This window comes from Strix uralensis, chromosome 23 (assembly GCF_047716275.1).
Source record: "Strix uralensis isolate ZFMK-TIS-50842 chromosome 23, bStrUra1, whole genome shotgun sequence".
NCBI classification, from domain to species: domain Eukaryota; kingdom Metazoa; phylum Chordata; class Aves; order Strigiformes; family Strigidae; genus Strix; species Strix uralensis.
The window spans coordinates 4,245,005-4,262,871 of NC_133994.1; the positions used below are offsets into that span (position 1 = coordinate 4,245,005).

At 47.1% G+C, this 17,867-nt stretch overlaps 1 protein-coding gene across 7 annotated transcripts in view; it reads right to left on the reverse strand.

Moving 5' to 3' along the window:
• SAMD11 (sterile alpha motif domain containing 11) overlaps positions 1–17,867 on the reverse strand; it is a 175,101-nt gene that overhangs the window by 54,481 nt on the left and 102,753 nt on the right. For all 7 annotated transcript variants that reach the window (XM_074893298.1, XM_074893295.1, XM_074893299.1 and 4 more), the window contains one exon: positions 1,910–2,034. In XM_074893298.1, the coding sequence (XP_074749399.1) occupies positions 1,910–2,034 (125 nt within the window). The remainder of the gene's footprint in view (positions 1–1,909; positions 2,035–17,867) is intronic.

Genomic DNA, 17,867 nt, shown 5'->3' on the forward strand with positions numbered 1-17,867 from the left:
CCAAGACATAAACCAAAGAATCGGCATCAGCTACAAATCCCAGTATATTTTGCTTCTGTTCCCTTGACTTGCATGTCCAGGAGGTGGTGACACTGGTACCAGTTCAGATTCTAAAGTCGGAGCTGGCAGGTTCCGCATAGACTTTGGCAAATGAGCCTTCCTTTAATCAAACAAGCACATAGAGTGACATGCTCCAGACAGGAGGGAAAAATCAGAGATAAACTGTCCCCATGGAGTCGTGACAATGCCCCCTCTCCCTTTAGATACCTAATCTCCCCACCATCCCCCCCACCTACTCTTTTGCTGGTCAACTCCAAACCTGTCACGTCCTGAAAAGCTCTGTCACCTGCTTGGTGGCCTCTTGGGTGAGGTGAGTCCTCTCTTTTTCAGACTTTCATCGAGGTCCCAGCCAAGCACCGCTGTCCTCACTGCTACAACATGAGTACAGTGCCTATGTTTCATATTTCTTACTGTTTCTTATGGTTAAGAAGCGATCCAGAGAACCTCAAACATAAATTCTAACAAAATAAGAATGAGGACTTCTACATCTATTCTTTTCTACTGCTTAACACTGATGGGAATGAAAAGTACCCTTTGCCTTTCTGGAATCCTATGGATCTCAAAGAATTTCAGCAACACTGATCAAGCCCAGAAGTTTCTCTGCAAAGCAAATAATATTAAAAACCATTTTAACATACAGGGTCCTCTGAGACATATAGACTCAAGCGAATCATACAGAAAAACCTAACTCTGGCCAGTTTGGCTCTTAGAGCTGTGTAGGAAAAGGGGCTGTGGAGACAGGTTAATGAAGAGAATACGGAGATTCAGCTGTGAAAGCAAAGGCTGGGAGCTGCCCACGGCTGCTTTACAAACGTACCACAAATCCCCCAGCCCAGCACAACACATATTGGGACACTTTACTGCAAAAGTAGTCACCACCAGTATAAATTTCACTGCAGACAGGAGGAACCTTTCTGGAAAGGGGTCAAGCCTCATGCAAAAGGCAAACCAGGTACCTGTCATGTTTCTGAATATCCTCCAAAGACATTCCCAAGGCATATTAGATGTGGTGTTCCCTTCAGAGCTGGGGTTAAGTTATACAGTCAATAGAAAGACTTACAAGAAAATATGAAGAAAACCACAAACATGCAGATATTCAAGAAAGGCCTACATTAACATACAGAGAGAGATCCAATTCTGATTTGGAGGGACAGGGATCGCTCAATATAAAAACCAGCATAACTCCCAGGTTTTGTGCAACTTTTATTTATAATCAAAAGCAAATCATAGATTCTGCAAGCAACAAGCAGACCTCCAGTTTATTATCAGTGCCTCACTTATTGACTGATGCACATCTATCACCAAAGCATCCTTGCCCACAGCTCCCTCCCTTACTGACACAGTGCAGGATCCAAGAGGAGTGCTTCTGGTTTCACCACGTTAAGTTGAAACCAGGTGAAGTTCCCACAAAAGCCAGGTAGCACTACAAAACCAAACAATCATGGTCTCAAAGGAGTTGGCAGGCACAGAGGCAGCATGGGGAACCTCTGATTAATGAAATCACAAATCAAACCATGCTCTCTGCAAGGTCTTTCTGCTTCACTTGACACTAACCCTGGGGACATTTCACTTCTTTGCTGGCGCAAGCTCCTTTGCCAGTAGTTTAACACAGACCGCTAGATTTGAGAATAACACAGGGCTGAGATCTCAAAAGGACTTTAACATCACCATGAAATCCTTTCCATGTTAATCTTTAGCCAGAATATTAAAAGCCTTCATATAGCTCGCTCCAAAGTGTAACACAAACAGCCACGGAAAAGCTGCTGAAAACATGAACAAATGAGGGAGTGAAAGAGAGAGGAGGGAAGGCAACAAACCCAAACCAGCACAACCTGCTCCAGTCGCTTACCTGCTGCTCCTAAGCCAACGTCGATGCTGTTTCTCTTGAATTCACAGCGGCTCTGGGTCTCTGGCATAACGAGCTGACGGCTCTGATGCAGGTTGGAGATGATAGTGGAAAGGTCGTTATCACGGCTGCAACAGAGCAGAAAAGCACCAAGTTAAGGAAATCCTATTTGCCACCACATAATTGATTTTTGTGTGTATGAGCGTACGCGTGTGCGCACGCAAGATTCTTTTGTTTGCCCCTGACACAGCTGTATTTCAAGAAAGGTTCTCCCCCTCCTACCCATCAGGTTCCTAGGTAACCTCCTCTGGTTTTGGGGAGCGGAGACCAAGTGCAAAGCGCTTCCCAAACTGCACTCTCATTTCCCATAAAGGACTCTGCAGCTGCCAGAGCTCCTGATTTCAGTTTTGCCAGATATAACTTGCGTGGGCCAGAACTTACATCTCAGATGGAAAAACTGAAAGTGTAGGAATTGGCAGATCTATTCCAGAATTAATAGGAAACTTGAACTGAAATAACTGATAGTTTTCTATCAGTTGCCACCCTTCTATTCTTAAAAAAAGTAAGTTTTTCCATTCCGTCACTGTTGGAACACAAGGCTACTTTATTTACTTGAATAATAGTTTTTCTTTTTAGAGAGAAACCCACCATGAACCCGGACATCAGCATTACTCAGAGCTGAGAATACAGATTTATTTACAAAACTAATTTTCAACTCTTCATTCTAACAGATCCTGAAACAATGCTCTCTTCCTTCTGGGAAAAGAGAATACATTAGAGCAGTTCAGCATTATTTTGCCTGTTATCCTTGCATCAGATTGCTGCTAAGTAGGCTAGTTTAGTCTTCCCCCCCCCCTTCTATGGAGAGGGAGAACACAAAAAGACATTCACTGTAGCAGATACTGCAGTTCAGCTGGCAAATGCTTCTGCTTGCAAACCGCTATCCACTTGCAAAATATTTCTGAATAAATGATACACAAACACTGAAGAGGAAGAACAAGCTAAAACGTATACATGATACTAAATAGAAATGCTGGAATGTCTCCCTTTTGTTTGTTTGCGGTATGTGTTAAATCACCCATCCTTCTAGCGCAAGGTGCCTGCCCCAAGCTAAATGTGGCTATTTTTCTTCCTCCCCTCTTTCTAAATGGAAGATGACAGCCAGAAGAACCAGAGACACTTACAAAAAATTATACATATTAGAAATACTGCCCTCCCTCCCACATCCACAGCTCCCTCCCCACCTCTACTCACATGACAAGAGCACCCAGTCTGTGCTGCTGTGACACACAGCACATGACCACCAACTCACTGGTGCAGAGGAGAGTGTCCTCACCTGGGACCGGCAGGACAACACGGAGGGTGCATTATCTGCAGAATTACCTAGCAATGATCTTCCTTTAAATATCCCCCTCTTATCCCCCCTTACCTCCTCCCCACCTGCTGCACCCCCACCTACAGGCTATCAGCACTGGCAACAGGAGCAGATCTGCTCAAATGCTCCAGAGAGCCCATCCCTAGTGCAGAAGCAGGGGCTAATCTGTCGTCTAGCTCTCTGCTAATCAGATAAGTTTATGACAGAAAGTCTTTAGACAGAGGTACTTTCAGCGGGCGTCTGGCTCCAGATTTTCGCAAGATGTAGCAGACAAAAACAGACTCGCATTTCAGCAGCCGCTGTCATGTTCCCTGCTGCTCCCCCCGCGCGCTCCCCCCACCCCCAATCTCAGCAATGAGATAGGATGCTCGGATCTCAAAGCCTTTGAGCACCCATTGCATCTTCCTCCGCTAAACCAGTTCAGATTCCTCCTTATGCAAGCAGAAGGCTAATTACTTAAGCAAGCCCACAGGTGAGTGGGAAGCCCATTTCTCCTGTGCCAAGCAGTTTTGGGTCTTATCCTCTTTTAGCTGCCACCTTTAAGATGCATTATGCAAATATTTTGGTGTCTTAAGTCATTTATGGGATTAATGTGAAGTGATTATCAGTTCTTTTTAATCATGCCAATCAATAACTGGATGTCAGGGACAGAGGACAAATACAGATAAACGCTGCCATCAGCACAATGCTCAGGAAAGGGCGGAGGAGATGAGCCAGAAGTGCAGAGGGAGAAAGGCAGGGAGTAGGAAGAGAAAAATGGGATAATTACATCTTCGCATTTGCAGAGTGTCTTGCATCCCAATTGAGCCCAAAGCACCTCCGATACGTAAACACATTAAGAGAGCTACAAGAAAGAATTGTTTTATCCACCACTAAAATGCAACTATCTCTCTTTCTGGAAAAGAGCGTAGCAACTCCTTAACATGACTGGATTCTCCAAAACACGAAAGGTGCAGAACACCACAATATATCCACTGAAACTAAAACCGGGAGATCTACGTGGAAGGAAACGTTACCACACTGGAAGTGGTTCAACAATCTTGTGGCTTTAGGAGATTTTTCATGGCCTTAAAATTGAAATCATCATGATATGCAAAGGTACACGAGCAAGTCGTAACTCCGCACGCGAGCGGACACCACAGGCTGATGGGGACACTCTACAAGCTTTGAATTCAACTCAGTCTACCTGAGCAATTAGGCAGGATCCCAGGAAAACACGACTTTGCTGGAATACCTTTGCAGAAGGCAAACTGAACACCAAGGTGACATTGAGAGGAAAGGGAAGAAAGATTATAGAGATAAGGCAAAAAGGCCGAGACAGCTTTTAACACATCAAACTGTCCCCAGGAGTTGTTCCTTTTGTCTTAGTGCATGGGAGGTTTGAAGCAGAGACTGCCTTTTTGTTCTGGGCTTGTTCTACACCTGGCACAATGGGAGGTAGCTTATAGCTGGGGCTCAGTCTTAGTATGAGACAAGAGAGTGAATGGTAACCAGAGCTTCTTAAGAAAAAATGAGATCCCTTTGTGCGTAGGTGAAGACTTCAAGCATTTTTTTTAAATCTTGTAGGCCAAGCTGGCCCCAGCAAATACAGCTCCATACAGCCGCAGCCAGACTCCAATGACTGTGTGGACTCTAATTAAGGGACACACTTGCGTAAGGCTCTGCTTAGACCACAGAGGACTTTCTACCACCATGTTGGATCAACAGAATAAAACACCAGCTTTGGTTCTGCAGCTGACAACTCTGCCACCTCCAACTTACCCATGACTGCATGAGAATAAACAAACATAATTTTTACAAGAGACCCTCCACTGATCAAAGTCCAACTAATTGTTTTCATCCCAATGTCATTTAATAAAGGTAGTGAAAGTTTAACTTTTAATTGAGTCTCAGTTCTTCAGGTACTCCACTCAGCGCTTTAGCCAGGAAGAAGGGCTCTGCCCAGCTACCCGCAATTTTCAGAAATTACCTGCTTTTGCACACTTGCTACCTCAGACTGCAGCACTGCAACTGCACTCCCAGCCCTGAAACCACATTGTCTTCTGCTGGTTGGCCCTGCACGAAGACAAAAGACACAGCACTACCACAGGTTTGGGAGATCTGCCTGGTCCATATACCAAAAGTTGCAAAACATGAGTTATAACTCCAGCCTGGCCAAACTCCTTCACAACTCAGCCCTGCCCAGGCCCTCCCCTACCCCTCAGCCCTGAGGAGAACACCTCAGCCAAACCACAATCACCAGCCCTACAACACAGGGCAGGCAGACACCTACCTCAGCTCTGCCTTGTCCATTTGCCATAAAAATCCTAGAAACAGCCTAGCATGTTTCTCCACAGAAAACAGCTATTTGAAAAATTTAACCAACCACTTACCTTCTTCTGAAGGCAAACTGAGCCCAGCACAACGTGCTCCCCTCGGCAGAGCAGCCCCATCACCCAGCAAACACCTGCAGCTGTGTGAAACGGGGAGCACCTGGGCTCGGCCAGTGCCCACCCAGTGCTGGGCTGCCAGGTGGTCAGTGTTAGCCCTCCGCCCCGTGGTTCAGTTCCCTTTGACTAACTGGTTGCCATTTCCTCAGTCCCATTCCTCATTCTTCACTCCTACCTATCAGCTTCGGACTTTTGCACCCGTGCCCTGTAAAAGAGGTGCAATCCAGCACAGAAACGAGACCCTCTCCCTCAGCCCAAGTTACAGGGTATTCTCTGTAGGTTCAACTTGCTCGCAACACAGGACAATGTTTCCAAAACACAGCAAGTCTCTTGGGGAAAAGGCTATTTGTTCCTCTGGGTTTACACACCACGTAACTTGCTCGCAGTAACCATAGAATCACAGACTGGTTTGGGTTGGAAGGGACCTTAAAGACCATCCAGTTCCAACCCCTCTGCCACAGGCAGGGACACCTTCCACTAGCCCAGGTTGCCCAAAGCCCCGTCCAACCTGGCCTTGAACCCTTCCAGGGAGGGGGCAGACGCAACTTCAGTTTAAAACCATTACCCCTTGTTCAATCCCTACACTCCCTAATCAAGAGTCCCTCCCCCCTTTCCTGTAGCCCCTTTCAGTACTGGAAGGCCGCTCTAAGGTCTCCCCAGAGCCTTCTCTTCTCCAGCTGAACCCCCCCAACTCTCTCAGCCTGTCCTCACAGGGGGGTGCTCCAGCCCCCCGAGCATCTTTGTGGCCTCCTCCGGCCCCGCTCCAGCAGGTCCGTGTCCTTCTGATGTTGGTGTGCCCAGAGCTGGACCCAGCACTGCAGGGGGGGTCTCATGAGAGCGGAGCAGAAGAGGAGAATCCCCCCCTCGCCCTGCTGCCCACACTGCTCTGGATGCAGCCCAGCACACGGGTGGCTTTCTGGGCTGCGAGCGCACGTTGCTGGCTCACAGTCAGTTTTCCATCTACTACTACCCCCAAATCCTTCTCCTCAGGGCTGCTCTCCATCCACTCCTCGCCCAGCCTGGATTTGTGCTTGGGGTTTCCCCAACCCATGTGCAGGACCTTGCACTTGGCCTTGTTGAACTTCATGAGGTCCTGTCATATACAGACCAGGCAACAAATTCATGGGCTCAGGGCTCCAGCAGGCAGAGCCAATGCAGGAATAAAGGTCCTTCCCTCTGAGGGAATACAGCAGGCAAAAGAATATCCAGCTCGCAGGACCTCGGGTCAAGATTCACAACACACACTTTGGGGATACCAACACACATGTAGCAATGCCTAAAACTTGGCTGCTTGGTCTGGCACCATGACTAATGGAACTGAAGGCAGGGACCTAGAATTGGGGTAAGGGAAACTGAACCGGGTGTGACAGCATCCCCTCTGAAGTCCTCATCAGCAAAAGCACAATTCTTGCACGACCTCAGGGGGAAGGCGCCCGCATTAAGGGGATTGGAGAGGGCTGGTCCTTCCCATGTAGAGGATTCCCCCATCTGTGTGCTGAAGCCAATAATTCCACCCAGGTGCTCACTTGCAGTCCCAGCAGGGTAGAGTCACACTCTGCTTTTCCTTTGTCTTGTCTCTGAGCCGCCGCTGGGTGCCTGTTAATGCAGGCAGTCCCCCATACATGCACTGACACATGCACACACAATCAGATTAAAGGTCTGATCCCTTCCAGTAGCATAATATTATATTTTAAAAACCGGATTAGAGAAGGGGGCTTGAGCAAGATACAGATCTCCTGAAAGGTCAAGGAGGAGACAAATGGCCTTCTGTAGGGCTGCAGGTTGCCATGGCAACATTCAGTTTGCATGGGTTTTGGTAATTAATGGTTTGGGGACCCACAGTAATACAGGTATGTGGTATTGGGGAACATGTTCTGAGACATGACTGTCTGGGCACTTCCATCTCATAGCAGCAAGTTTTGCTCTTGCAGTAAATTGAAGGGTAAAAAACTGAATACTTACTGTCAGGGATTCCAGAGGGCACGTGGCTGGTTGGCCACATCCAGATTTGTTTTCAAACTGGGAAGTGATTCAGTGTTCCTGACAGTCTCATAAACCCTTTCTCCTGATAGCTGGCTCAGGATGATCGAAGCTCTGATCACAAGACATGTTTTTTCAGGTCTTTCTGCTCTTTTGGTGGGCAAAGTTTTCGAAAAGATCTTGCAGCACTGCAAGATTTTTGAGTCTGAACTTCAAATCCAATACACGTTTAACCTCAATCTAAAAAGCTAAAATTCGCCCTGTCCTATATCTGAACAGTGAATCTAAACATGTCTAGTAAAGATAAACTCCTGTTGTTGCTTTCAATTACAGCTGATGTGCTATTGCTCAGTCTCTATTTGAATCCATCATCCTGTTTTTGCAACATCATACTTAGCTGTGGCAAGAAGCAAAATGTTTAAAAAAGATGAGGATCTTGTGTGGCAAAGTAGTGTGTGATGACTGCTAATAAAGGAGTGAGATCCCATCTTCACAAAGATGTCCCTCCTACCAAGAAATCCAGTAAAGGTAGCAGCTACCTAACAGCACTGTAGACTTCCTAAAGGCCAACTCTGCAGCTTTGGGAACAGCCACACCTGGCACAGACCTTGTCATGAACCCAGCCTCATAAGGAAGACACGTTAACGAGGAGTAAAGCTGGTGGTAGTGACGTGTAGGTGCTTGTTTATTATGGTGCTCCACTAGCATCAGAGAAGTAACCATCCCACCAAACCTGCTATATATCTATCCTGCCTTTTCCTCACCCATTTATCCACTGACAAGAATGTCCTCGGCTTCTGCAAGCTGCTTTCCACCCAACAGGATTCCTATCCTGCCACTAGGCTCTGTCTTGCTGCCAAAAGCAACAGTTGGAGAAGTGGCTGGATATTACTATGGCTTGGGCAATTTTCAAATCCTAATGAAGAAAGGGCACAGGAGCAACAGATCCATTTACCAGGAATGCAGGAAAGCTGTGATAAGGGTTTTGCCTAAGCCACAACCAACTGAGCAGCTCACTAGTATGCCACAACTCAGGCCACGCGTGCTGCAAGCAGCAACCACAAAGCTTTAAAGGCCAAATCCAAATGGCTCCTTTACCTGGATGTAATATGAAATGAAAGCTGCTCTCTAACAAAATGGCTACCTGACCTTGGAGGGTATTTCTGAAAACACTGTACACTTGACCTGTTACACTGGCAACAAAAGAAAACTGCAGGGGAGCCCAGCATAGGAGGCACATGCCACAGGTTCCACGCTAGGTCTGGGAAACAACGAAAAAAGTCTCTCTCACCCTAAAACCTCACGCTCAAAACCCAGTGAACACTGGCGCAGGACTCTGGGAGTAGAGTCAGGACAATGTGCAGCTCAGACGCAGATCAGAGCTGATAGTCTGAAATTCACTGTCACATCCTAATGCTCTGACACAAGGAGCCCGCTCTGCAAAGCAGCAATGAGACATACTAATAACTAACGGCTGCAAAAATTACCACTGGAGGAAAAGAAACCACATTGCTAATGTTCTCTACAAATGCTTTGATTGCTGCACTGTCTATGTTTAATGGAACTAACTGGTCCTCTGTCTCCCCCAAAACTGGTTGTTCTGATGAGGCTTTCTGTAATGGCAGTGTAATGGTCCACCAGTGGTCATTTGATAGCTGCACTGCTTACAGGAAAAGGCACCCGAGGGGAGAGACAGCCACATCAACAACTGGTGGAAACGTCACCCAGACAGAAGGTGTCTGTTTGGGACAAGATGCCACAGTAATCCACTGACTCATCTGTGGAGTCTGCAGAGAAGCACCTGCAGGACACCAGCTAAACCAGCAGCACTATCATTTCTGGCACACGCTGCATGAGCAACGTCATCTGGTCTGGCTAATGAGCCACAACCTGTGCTCAAGGAAGGAGAAGTCTATCATAGGGACTGCCACTGAACTGTCAGATTTGCTAACCGTGGCCGTCCCTTGGGACGTATAAATGAATTAGGAGCAAGCCCTTTCAGGGAGGCTGTGGTAACCAGACATGCAGCAATCCTGTGTGACTGACTTCTGGGAACAATAATCTTTTTTTCAGCAACATTTGCACCATCAGCCTCCGACTGGCAGCGTTTGAAGCCAGCAGCTCTTGCTCCAAGACCCTTCTGGTCCTGTCTTGTCCTCTGGTCCTCATGCTGAGCAGCATTTGGACCCTCCCTCCAGCCACCTCTCCTCTATCTCAAATAGCCCCAGCAAAGTAGTCCCTTACATCTGCTGAAGGCCACCTTCCCAGCCTGGTTTTGCAGCCAGCGTATTCAGCATGCAGTGACTTACGGAGGGGACTAGACAAATGAGGCAGACACCTCAGTCTCTTGGCCCCTTTGGCTCTTGGCCCCTTGAGTGAGGGTAAGCAGAGAGGTGCTGACAAAAGCCTGGGCTGCCCTGGCCCTGTAGGGCACCTGAGTGGAGACATACCCACCCTGAGATCCTCGGGAGGTGGCAGCTTCCAGTGGTTGTTAACCCAAGCCGGATTCAGACTGGAAGCAATGCCTTTTAAATGTGTTTCATTTACAGACATTAGTAGCAACTGCATCTTTAACAAGGAGAAGGATGAGGAGACTAATGGATGGAGACAATTAACCAAAATATAAATCAGTGTCAGAGTCCCTGCATCCAGCAGAGGCAGCCAGGCGCCCGCAGGGTCTGGTGATCTCGCAACACGCTGCTCAAAGTGACTGCAAAGAGTGATTGCACAGAGGGGGAGGGAGAGGGCAAGGAGAAAATTTGGTCAAAATTTAAACCCTTTCCAATAGTGGCTGCCTCCCTGTTTGCTGCAGCCCTCTCCGAAACAAGGAGGCAAAGTAACCTCACCACAAATGCCATGCCCCATCCATCCTCCTCACAGGGTGAGCCAGAATGAGTCCTGTGTGCCTCTTGGAGACTGTCCCTCCTGCTGGCAGGCAGGGATTGCTCTGCCCATGCTTTGAGCCACAAGATCACATACAATAACCTTTCAGTGCCTGATATCAGGCATAAAAAAGTGCAGGTCACTCTGCAGAGGAGGTATTTCACCTGTGGTGCAGCACCACTCAGCAGTGCCCAAAAAAGGCAGTGGTTAGGATATTTAGCACAAGTTTGAAACTCAAGCTGTTATTTTTCTACTCCAATTTCCTGCCCAGACTTTGCTGGCATGGCAGTTAACCGCTTTGCGCTGCTGTTCTCCACGCACATGGGGATGCACAGGGGCACTGTGTGAGCGGGAGGCATTAGACACTGAGAGGCAACATGGTACTTCAGCAATAGGAGTTCTAGATATATCCAAGATAAAAAAGAGGGAGTGATATTCTCGGTAGATACAGAAACTGCAAGACAGCTGAGGAAATGGTGAATGAATCTACCACCAGATCAGACTGGGTAAGTCCTTTCCTAATACTTAATCAAATCAAAGGCAAACTGGGAAAACCCAGTCAAAAATGTATGATTGCCTTTGAAGGGATGCAAAGTAGGAAATTGATGCCAGGTTTGGAAGAGAAGAGAGACTCAGAAAAGTAGCATGGGAGGAAATAAAACTGAAAAATATTTCTTTTTAAATATGTTTCACTGGCTCTCCATCCCCTTAACGATCACACAGTAAGTGCAAGGATTATATTAAATTTTACTGATCAATACAGTTGCCATAAAACTGTCCCAACCCTCTGCCCCTCCCTACAATAAAGAAAAAAAAATCCAATATGCAAAAGGAGGAATGTCAGGGCTTGCAGGGGAGAAGACACAGGACATTGATTAAGCCAGGGCAAGTGGAGATCAGCGCAGGTGTGTGCCCACGCAGCCTCCACACAAACCCTCCTGTGTCACTCTGAGGAACACACGTGGGATTTCTTTTCCTCATTCTCAGCCTGACCGGACACAAGTCCGGTTCCAGATTATCTTTCAGTGGTACCCCTGGCTCAGGTAACAGCTTCACAGACTCTGTTTATTCTGCAGTGACTTCCTTCTACGTACCATCTGCACCCACTCTAGCCAGGCCAAGTCCCTTGCCTGGCCAGGTCGACACGCCAGGAATGACAGAGAATTTGCAGCTCCCAGGAGATCACAGTATTGCCAGAACCTGCAGAAACACAAGTGATCTTTTCTTCTCTGTCGACCTCCTCTCCTCTCTCCTCACCATCTCCCCAAAAGACAAGCTCCTGGTGTAAGGATCAGAGCAGTGTCACAGCCAGACTGCTGTCAGAGTCATTTAGCAACAAGCAGACAGTGCGAGTGTGTCGCTCAGGGCTACCCAAACTGGAGCATACGCCCAGGGACAGGACAAGCATGTAAATCAGTCAGTGACTGTGTGAAGGGAATAATGAGCTTTTTATGGAAGCCATTAAAAGGAAAACCCAGATTGGTCTATAAATACTGTTGCATCATTACAGCTCTGAGAAACAACCTTATGTAACAGCACAACTATGTCATGTCAGGACTGGTGTAAAATAACCACTCAAAGGCTCTCATATTGTTTAGTTAGCATTTTTTTAAACCCAAACCAAAACTAATAACCAATTTCCAAAGAAACATATGCACTTCAGCCCAGTCCTGGAAAAAAAAAAAATCCACCTTCTGCCTCCCTGCTACACGCAGGTAAATCTGGAGCTGGTTAAAAGGACCTCGAAAGACAGCCATGACCTGGGGAGTGCTGGCCATTGTGCTGTCGCGAGAGAAATACCTGACTGCAGCTCCCACATAAAATGCCACCAATATCACTCCTTTTCCCTTAACCTGCAATGTCCAGCCTCTGTGGGCCATTTAATCACAGATTCATTGATTTTAAGCCCCAGAAGGGACCGTTATATCTACCTCGTCTGACCTCCTGCACAGAACCTGTCAGAAAATCACCCTATCGTACTCCCAGTTAATAGTGGCAGCTCAGAGTGAAAAAAATGTGTGACCTGTGTTTCTGTCCCCAGGAAGCAAATAGCTACCCTCCATCTCAGAACCACCACCACACTGAATCGAGCACTCTGGGAGTAAAATAATCTGTTTATTCCCAAGAGCTGATGAATCCTCTCAGATTCTTCCTTACTAGTATGTAAACCTTCCTACCCAGTTGAAAAAAAGCACATTTCACAGGATGACCGCTCTGACTCCCCGCCACGTGCGCAGCACCAAATCAGTGCAGGATTAACCATCTTCCAGTCCGGCAGAGCGGAAAGACATCTTGGGATAAGAAATTCTGCAAAATAACTTTTTCCTCAGCATGTCTTGGTTTGCCCTGGCATGGCCTTTGAGTGCCAGAGGTCCTTGAGCAGACAGGCAAGGTCACTGTCTCTGACACTCCCAGGCAGTAAAACTAGGGTCACTGAGTCAGCAGAAACTGAGAAGGGATGTGGATCAGGGAAAGCTCGCAGCTCAGACCGATCAAGGGCTCTTCCCCTCCTCCCTCACTCCTGCTTATCACCTTGCACACAGCTCAAAACATCCAGCAACATCTCCCTTAATCACACAGTGCACAGCCAATACCTTTCCTCTCAGGTCGACGGTGGACAGAACAGCCAGAGCAGGATAAGACCTAAAGCTGGGCACAGGAGGATTTGGGTCAAGGATTTGAAGGCTCTGATCGGGTGACTAAGAAAGAAGTGGATGGGGCCGGGGGGTGCAAGGGAGAGCAGCAGAGTTTGTTTCTCTGTTAAACAATAGGCACCATGACCAGCTGACAGCCTGTGTCACTTTTCCATCAGAGACAGGCAGATAAAGCTCCAGGCAAAGAAGCTGGACGCAAGTGAGCATATGTATGTGCAGCTCCAAGAAGCAGAGGGGCTGCCTCCTTCCTCCAGACCTCTCTGTGCCTTTACTGCCTCTCCCCACCCCACTCACAGAATCACAGAATCATTCAGGTTGGAAAAGACCCTCAGGATCATCGAGTCCAACCCTCAGCCCTACTCTACAAAGTTCTCCCCTACACCACATCCCCCAACAGCTCATCTAAACGACCCTTAAACACACGCAGGGATGGTGACTCCACCCCCTCCCTGGGCAGCCTATTCCACTGTCTGACCACTCTTTCTGTGAAAAATTTTTTCCTAATGTCCAGTCTGAACCTCCCCTGAACTCCTCACACTCCAGGACCTCTCTGGTATAAGCTGGGCAGCCTCAGTTCCTCTGACCTGCCACTTTGTGAACTGCAACGTGGTGAGCTCCCTTGTCACGTACTTTCTGGCTCCCTCTTCTTATTTCCCCAAGTTCATCTCTAACTTCTCCATTTCCTGCAAAAACCTAGGCCCCGCATCTACCTGGTGACTGACATTTGTAGCCAGCAACGTGTTGGACACCACTTTCACATGCTCAACCAAGTGCAAACTGGCCCTGCTATTCAGGAATCCAGCTTGGGGCCTCTGATGCTCATGGAAAGGCTCCCACCTACCTCCACTGCCCCAGGAGTAAGCTGTACCCCGTGACAATTTTGTGCTCTAGGCAGAAGACAGAAGCATGATTTCCAGCAGGCAAAGCTTAGGGCACAGCTGCCTCTCACTTTTTGGCTTATATTTTTATAACTCCTTGGTTATATTTTTATTGCTTGGTCTTTCGATTGCCTTTTAAAACTTTATCATTGATAAAAAATACCTTTTCAGTCACTCTGTCCTTCTTAGACATCAGTCTTGACAGACAACAACTTACCAGCACCCCACTTCTGTCTCTTGGGTACCTCCACCCATCAGACACAGGCAAAAAGGGAAGGAAAGGGGAAAGGCCAGGGAAGGCAAAGAGGAAAGAGGGGGAGGTAAACAAGTTTTACCAACTGGAGGCAGCTGAGAGGCCTGAAAATCCCAACCCCAACCATGGGCAATACAGCCCCAATTCTCCCTGCAGATTTATCTTGAAAGAAAGAAAAATCATCCTGCAATGTCCCAAGCAAAATGCTCATAAAATTTCATTAATGTTCATGACAGTTCATAAAAATGATCAGTAGAGCTGGCAACTCCAAAATTAGGTGGAAATAAGTATAAAGATGGTTTTATTGTAATCCTGCTTTATCATTCAGCTCTCTGCAAGCCCATAAATAAAAATAAGATGGAACTACACCACATTGATGCTGGACTGGAGATGGGGAAGAGATAAAGCACTGAGATGAAGAGCAAACCCAGTCTATCATTACTGGCACCTTACTCTGACAGTCGGTTTTGACATGTGCCCATCCACTCAGGTGCCACAAAAGCGTTTGGCAAGGGGGATGCCCGTGCTAGAGATTTTAGCCTCAAGATTTCCCCTCCTGTCTGCAATAATGCAGATGGGGCTTCCGAGTCTGAAAAACTATCAGACAGGCCTAATGCACCTTGAATCCTGCATTTCCACCACAGCTGTAATCTTGGAGCCAAAAAGCTCGCTGTGCAGCAGGATAAAGGAGCACAGTGACTTCTGAGAAAAGGAGAAGGGCATAAAGCATTAGAAATAACGAGAGCCTGAATCCAGACAAGGTAGGGAAAACCTTAAACACAGTCATTCACTTTCCTACTCCTCCGTCACCAGCAGGATACACCAGCCCTCCAGATGCGACACCTCACCCAGACTTGTAAAAAGTCGAGGGATTACAGAAGATGGTGTAAGCACCGTGCACGACCATCACTGGCAAGGTGCAGCTCCTGGGAAGCACCATCCCCCTGTGATGCTTGCGCTGCTGTTCATAGCAGTCTCCCCCTCTTTCGGCCAGCCTTACTGCCCCTGGCTCTCTTCTGAGGCAGGAAACATGAAGATCTTGTGCTATTTTCCACTCATAAGGACAAGGAACGCAGCGCCCCAAGCTGGCAAGCAGACTGAAGGTTAGTTACAGACTCTTTTCTCCCACCTGCCATTTTTTCTTAGTGCAGATGTGTATCCATGTACACACATGACCAGTCCCTGGAAAACATCTTTGACTTCTACGTTGTATGCACACACTTGTTGGGCAGCAACCCAACACAAATTCACCAGAGTTCAGAAGGGTTTCCGTAACGGTCCATCTTCATCGGCTCATCTGCCACAACCTCGACAAGTGTCTGTAGATTTTTCCTCTGAACATCCATCAAGCCCATGCTATTGATCACCCCCTCCCTTCCCCAAGCATAGGCTGCAGCTCACCTTGGCCACTAATACAAAAAAAAAAGTTTCACTAAGAGAATAATGAAGGCAACCACGGCAAGCAGGAATGCAGTTGGAGGGTGGGGGGTGACACCCCCTTATTCTGAGTCAAGAGCATTTCATGAATACCTAAAACTGCCTCCATTCTGCTCTTCCCCTGCCTCCTCACCATACAGACCTTGCGAGTCAACCTCCAGTACTCCCTGCTTCAGGGACACCTGCAGCTCACATTGGATCCCTCCCTTGTCCTAGAACTTCAGTGTCTCTTCGTTTTCCTTTCCATCATTTCCCAGGAGCTTTAATGTGTTCCCATGCAAATTTATAAACTCTTCTCTCAGTTCCCCAGTTTGTCATTAACACCAACCTATTCATCCCTGCTTACCTCAGATTTCCCCAAGTTCCTAAGCCTCCCACGCTGGATCTCCAAACTCGTCCCTTAAAAAATACTTCTGAAACTCTCTTACTTGTCAGAATCCAAGTCACACCCAGCCTCACCCTCTAAGCTAATCAGCTGCTCCTGCTGCATGCATGCAAGTGCAGGGAAGGGCCAAACAATTCCTCTGCCTGCAGCACCAGGCAGCCTGGAGGTCCTGATTTTTCTCCTGACAAATTTTTTGGCACGTCTGATTTGCACCAGAATCAATGAGCTTGTCCTGCTGACATGTAGAGTGTTCCCTGAAGTTTTGGACTTGTCTAGATGCTGCGTTCCAATGTTCCTCAGTAACAGACAAATAGAAATGTTTTGCTCAGCCAATAAAAAGAATGTGTCGCTGACACGCAGCTGGTGTGCCTAATGGATATAAGGTCTCTTTAAATACCCCAAATTCTCCTCATTTTCTCAATTCATTAAGCCGCCTGCTCTGAACTGATGAAATATTAAAATACCCAGATGAGCGATTTTAAATGGGTGATAGGGTGTAAGTTTAGACAATGAACAGTGGGAACTGATGATCTACAGGAATCGCTCACATATCCAATGTATTAAGGACAAGACAGACTTATATTTGAATCCTTTCGGTTTCATAGTAGGGTGTGAAAAGGGAGGTCAGAAACCTCCTATTCCAGAAACATGCCCTTGAAGTTTTGACCCAACATACAATCTAAAAGCAGAAGGGTATGATTCTCCTTTCAATCGCTGAAATGTATCAAGACTGCTTCCCCAAAGCAGCAACCAAACTTACGTATCTCTCAACAGTATATATACCAAGGTCTTAAGATGCCTTCACATGCTCAGTTTATCCAGAATCCTTCCAGTTGCCCTAAAACAGATCCATTCTCCAGCTGAACCTCCCCAACTCTCTCAGCCTGTCCTCACAGGGGGGTGCTCCAGCCTCCCGAGCATCTTCGTGGCCTCCTCTGGCCCCGCTCGAGCAGGTCCATGTCCTTCTGATGTTGGTGCCCCCAGAGCTGGACCCAGCACTGCAGGGGGGTCTCACAAGAGCAGAGCAGAGGGGGAGAATGACTCCTTGAAAATCTCAGGCTTAATTCACCCAACTCACATGGGCCTTGGGGAATGTCCTGCCAGCAGCCTCTGTGGAGTCCAGGAATACACACAACTTCTAGAACAAAATTTCATCAGTGCCTTCCAGCAAGATGGTGTCAAGATTGTCCTTCTTTCTTTCCTGCCAGTACCAGTCTTTTGCGGGGTTTAGATCCACAAATAAAAGGAAACCATATACTCTATTGCATAGTGCCAGAAATCTGTTCTATTGCCATTTGAAGTCCCCAAAAAGCAGCTGATGCAACATCGGGCCCATAGGTAGGCAGCTTCTCCCATTTTATCTCAATATCTACACTTTCAAACTTCACATGGTGCTTTGTGGGTGATCAAACACAAGCAAAACAAAGGTTGCTCATATTTTTTTTCTACAGAACTGGAGGCTTAGCTCCTTGGCTTAACCTTTCCAAATGCTCTCACTCTGACACAGAATGTTCTTGTTAACATCTACCAACTATGTGGATTTGGTGTGGATTTACTTTATTTCTCTTCTTCCAGTTAAACAAAAGAACACATCCATTTACTTGTTAGGCAGCTATTGTCTAAAATCAAACAGGTATGTCACTGTTTGATGAACAAACTGAGTTCACCCTTCTGGAAAGTCTTTTCT